Source organism: Toxorhynchites rutilus, chromosome 3, assembly GCF_029784135.1.
Source record: "Toxorhynchites rutilus septentrionalis strain SRP chromosome 3, ASM2978413v1, whole genome shotgun sequence".
Classification (NCBI taxonomy): Eukaryota; Metazoa; Arthropoda; class Insecta; order Diptera; family Culicidae; genus Toxorhynchites; species Toxorhynchites rutilus.
In genome coordinates, this window is record NC_073746.1 from 84,425,157 (window position 1) to 84,430,665 (window position 5,509).

The 5,509-nt window shown below is 37.2% G+C and overlaps 1 protein-coding gene across 1 annotated transcript; it reads left to right on the plus strand.

Moving 5' to 3' along the window:
- The first annotated feature begins 4,751 nt into the window (after positions 1 to 4,751).
- On the plus strand, positions 4,752 to 5,186 carry LOC129773286 (uncharacterized). The gene has a single exon (XM_055776883.1). It carries the CDS (start codon positions 4,752 to 4,754, stop codon positions 5,184 to 5,186), a length of 435 nt encoding a protein of 144 aa, XP_055632858.1.
- The last annotated feature ends 323 nt before the right edge of the window (positions 5,187 to 5,509 follow it).

Consider the following 5,509-nt stretch of genomic DNA (forward strand, 5'->3'; position numbering starts at 1 on the left):
ACTTGTTTGTTAATAGTAAGACCGATGTTATCTGTGTTACCGAAACATGGCTTAGCGAATCAATTTCATACGATGCTATTTTAATTTCTGGATATAATATGTAGGGGAAAGGGGGCCAGTTTCGGACAACGCTTGTAAAAATTAAGTGGTACAATTTTCAACCAAATTAAAAAAAATAAGTAAGTTAACAGCCCTTCCACCAAGAGCTGTCATATAGTTTGACATCTCCTGGTCGTTTATTTTTTTACGAAAACAACACAGTACCCTTTTTCATACACTTTTCGAAACTTTTGAGCTTGTATTCGCCTAATTCCTTTGTGAACGATTTGGAAATTTAAGTACACCACCTCAATTAGTGACTAATATGAAATGAAAAAAATATGCATACAACGGGTAAATAAAGGTCTACTTATTAGATAAAATTATGATTTGTCTTCGGATGGTGGTGGGGTACATTCGGACATCGTTCACGGGACACATTCGGACACTGTTTAATTCCTCATAAAATTTATGTCTGATTGTTGTTTACTAACAAACATCAATTTAGTCTGATTCTCAGACCTAATGATGATTCGAAACTAAAAAAAGAAAACCGATAGAACCAGCATCAACGAAGATGAGATGGAAAGAGCTACCGAACTAGTTTCGTATAGAACGTTTTCATAATTCTAGCTCAATGTTTTGGAACATTTAAAAAAGGTAGCAAAAAGCAACGTAAACGAATTGATTCCAAAAAATCAAAAATCAATCAAAAAGTCATTGCACTTTGGAAACAATTAAATATTGCCGAGAAAATTGCACAATTCATGTATCTTTTCCACCTAATGTCACAAATCGCTGACAACCGCTGGATGTTTCAGTTATGGGCTCTTTCAAGCAAAAGCTCTCAGTTTCCCAGAACGATTGGCTACTCAACCATCCTGAAAAAACAATTTCAATACACGATCTTTCAGGTATAGTTGCATTGGCTTATAATACTTCTTTCAATCTGAGTAATATCCTAGCTGGATTCAAAATGACAGGTTGCTATCCATTCTCAAGAAAGGTTTATTCGGACAAGGATTTTGAATGCTCAAATGATTTCACCTACTGGAGCGGAGGTAGCAAATGACTCATCGGGTAATACAACAATGTTGCAAAACATTGCGTCTACAGCATAGATAGATTTTACTTTAGCAACTTGTTGAACCTTTTCCAAAAACAGGACCATCACTCGAATACGGAAGAAAGCAAAATTACGAATTTTTACTGACTCTCACAGCAAGCAGTTTCCTTTCAGACAAATACTGATAAACAGGAAAATGCAGAATATGAGGAAACAGAAGTAATTGTTGATAAATATGAAATTTTAATTTTTTTTTTCATTGTCCGAAAGTGCCCCAGGACTGTCCGAAACTGCCCCACACATGGGGCACATTCGGACAAAAAGGCAATTTTCAAAAATTCAAATAAACCATTCGAAATTGCATCAACGCACACTTCTAACACGCTCATATGATACATTGATGTCCAAATGACAACCAGGATGAATACAGGATTTTTTTAAGTTTACAAAAAATATTAAAAATCAAGGAAAAAAAGTGTCCGAATGTGCCCCCCTCTCCCCTATAAAAACGACCGAAAGTACTGTCGTGGTGGAGGAATCTATGTTTATTTCAAGTCTGATATGAAGTGTAGGATAATATCGATTTCTGACCTAGTTGTGAGTGTTGGAGATTACAATCGTACTGAATATTTATTTATTGAGATTTAGTCGATGCATGAAAAGTTTTTGCTTGGTGTATTTTATTGCCCACCTAGGGTGGACTGTGCTGATGTGTTAAATCGAAAGTTGTTTGAGTTTTCTTTTTGTTACTCTAACGTTATATTAGTAGGGGATTTCAACACGGACTTAAATAAGCGGACAAACAAGTCTATTTCAAATCGAACCGCAACTCGGACGGAAATCAGCTATGGCAGATTTGATACGACTAGGATACGCATGATAAACTTACGCGATTTTGGTCAGAGCGACGATAGATCGAGTGATGTATGTTCTCAAGGTATATTTGATAATGACGAGTCTCTTTGGATCTTGAAAGGGGTTACGGCAAAGTGATGGACTTGCGGGTTTGCTTTTGTACATCGCTTTTACGTCCCATCTATAAGATGCTTATTAGATCGGGAGTTATCTACGGCCACGAAACCTGAACCATGCTCGTGGAGGATGAACGTATCCTAGGTGTTTTAGAACGGGAAGTTGTAACGATTCTGAGATAGCAGAATTTGTGATCTGATTAGCCCGTCACTTGCTTGGACTGATGTATGCTATTTTTGGGAACACAATCCACGAGGAGAATATTGATATTGTGATATTGGAGACTATGCTACAAGAAGTAACTCACATGCCCGAGCGATTCGTATCATGGTCATTATGATGGGGTCTCAGGTTCAATTCCTAATTAATTTTGGAGTTTACGTGAAGGTTCTTAACTGATTGGGAATTGAAATCAATACCTATATTCAAATTAAATTTACAGAAGAAATCCCACTTTACTAGACTTTCAATAATCCACTCCCCTGAGCAAACAAAACATTTATTCCATTTTTTTCTGTTTATTCCGACATTTCAGACTCTTCAGAACCTGGAGTATAAATAGGACCATTTTGGTGAGTTTACCATAGCAACACTGTACGTAAATCTTTGATAAAGTGGAAGGGATTTTCAATAAAAATATACAAAATAATATCGAAGGTGAGGTGTTCTGAGATACAAATGGTTTTAGTATTTAATTCAAATTTTGAGTGAGACTGTTTGGCAGGGCAATTAAATTAATGTTATTTTGCCTAAACGTTCATTAATTTTCCAACAACTTTGTTGAACATCATATTTTAATAAGACATCTGCAATTTAAGTTACGATGATTAGAAAGAAAGATTGGTTGTGAATACGCCCTTGTGATAATTCAGTCCTAATTTGTATTAATCATATGATAATGAGAATTGTGATTTTGTGTAGATTCCATCATATGTACAAAGTTACTATAAACCCGAAGAAGGTCGCGTCAAAATTTTCTTTCTAGAAGAATCCGACAAACAGCTCTATGGATAGGTTGACCGAACAATTCAGGGATAAAAACGGAACACGTAAAGGACTACGTCTAACAGGACTTCACGTGGGTTAGTATTAAGAATGTATTGATTGTCGTGACCAGGGTCTAGACACAGAGCAACCATTTCGGAAATATTTTCCTTTGATCCGGGACACACCTTACTCTCCAGAAATCGTTTACAGAATGAATTTTCAACATGATGCAATCTATCATCCAGCATAGAGACTCCACATCTCTCCCGCTCAATTCTATTCCAAGTCTCTCGTTTTATGATGTGCTGCCAGATTTACAGCAATAGTAAATCTCCAGAATTGACCGAGTATTGCTATAAAACGCAAGTGAAGGCAAATCATCAATTTTATAGCGTTTTCCGATACTGTTATGTAAAGAATCATAGTATAAATTTGATGAATTGATAACTAATGTTATTATGTTATGTTATTATGTAAATCCCACATTGGTCTACATAGATTGACGAAATAAAATGAAAATCTAAACACTGAACATGTAGAAACAAACGAAGGATTTCGAATGCTTATAACTCGAACATTTCTTCATAGATCGCAAAAGTGTCTGCATCTATTGATAGGAAATATTTCTACGCATCTATCACAATTTCTATTGAATGACTAGCTTACCCGACGAACTTCGTCCCGCCCAAAATAGATTTTTTGATTTGAATACTTTCAAACATCCACGATTTCTTACTAAGTGAACGTTAGTGAGTCCAATCACTGAACTCTTCATTGATTGATTACCCTTTGACCCTTTACAGTTTCCTTTTACTATAAATTGTCTAGTACTTCTACAAAAGTTCGTCCTTATAATATAAAAATATTTTCAGACACAATTCTCATTCAAGATTCTTCAAGCATTTGGAAATAACATGTTTCTCCGTTGCATGAAATACATGTTTGATACAAATAATATTACAAAATAAAGACAGCTTAAATCGGACCATTCCTTCATCGGGTTTAGGGCACACCAACACATTTGGCCTTCCATTTTTGTTTATACAGATAGAAGACATAGGAATGGGTTATTCCGTTTGAAAATCCTTTTCCACTTCCGAACAAAAATCAATTTCGTTAGTGCTAACATTAAATGGACCAACAACGCTTAGCTAATTGTAGAACATATGGGAATTCAATTTTCCGAATTTACCGATTTTTCTCTCCGCTATATTGATCTACGGGAAGAGACGAATACAACGAAATATAGATGACTCAAATTGAACCATTCCTTCCTCGAGTTTTGCGCTTACCAACAGATTTGGCCTTCCATTTTTATTTATAGATATACAGCGAGGGGCGAAATGAAGTGTCCAAATATTTTTTTTCCATTTGTTTCATTTTTCTGGTTAAAATTAAACGGAAACACATCGTAATAGTTTTTAAAATATTATTTATTATGTTCTTTTCAAGTTTTGTTAATGTTACGCTGGTAAACAAGAATTTTTCGGATATAAAAAAAACAGTTAAAATCCCAAAAAACAGGGGCAAAATAAAGTGTCCAACTCGAAAATAGATATAATTTTGATAAGTTTCCATCGTGAGGCCCCTCGAATTCGTTTGTTTTGTGTATTTTGACGTTTCATAAACAACTGGCTTGGCTCTGGAGCATTCAAACAGGTCTCTACATTCGAATTAGTTGTAAAATATGGAGAACGCAAAAATTTCCGGTTCCATTCCGTTGTCCATCCGGAAACTGGTTGTTCGTGATGTCAATAATGGCCAAATGCACCGGGAAGTGGCCAAACACTACGAAATCAGCAAGACAGCGGCATCAAAAATCATGAAGAATATGAAAACGTTCGGATCGGTGGTGGATCGCCCGGGAAGAGGACGGAAGACCAAGACAGATGCCAGAACGGACAAGAAAATCATTCGTGAGATGAAGAAAAACCCAAAAATTACGATCCGACAGATACAGGAAGAGCTCCAACTTTCGGCATCGCGTCGTACTGTCTGTCGCCGCATCCAAGCGAAGGAGTACCATAGCAAGCTCGCAGTGAGAAGGCCTTTCATCAGCCAGGTGAATAAGGCTAAGCGGCTCAAGTTCGCCAAGGAACACGCCGATAAACCGCTCGAATAGTGGAAAACATTGTTGTGGACCGACGAATCCAAATTCGAGCTGTTCAACCGGAAGAAGCGGGATCGTGTGTGGCGCAAGTCGGGTGAGGAGCAGTTTGGTAAAAATTGACGGAATCATGACAGCTGAGTCATATTGCAATATCCGGCGGGAAAACCTCGAGGTATCCCTCATCAAGACGGGCCTCGAAGAGCGTTTCGTTTTCCAGCAGGATAACGATCCGAAGCATACGGCCAAGCTGACGAAGTAATTTTTCCGTTCCTGCCGCTTCAAACCCCTTGAATGGCCCCCACAAAGTCCTGATCTGAACCCTATCGAAAATCTGT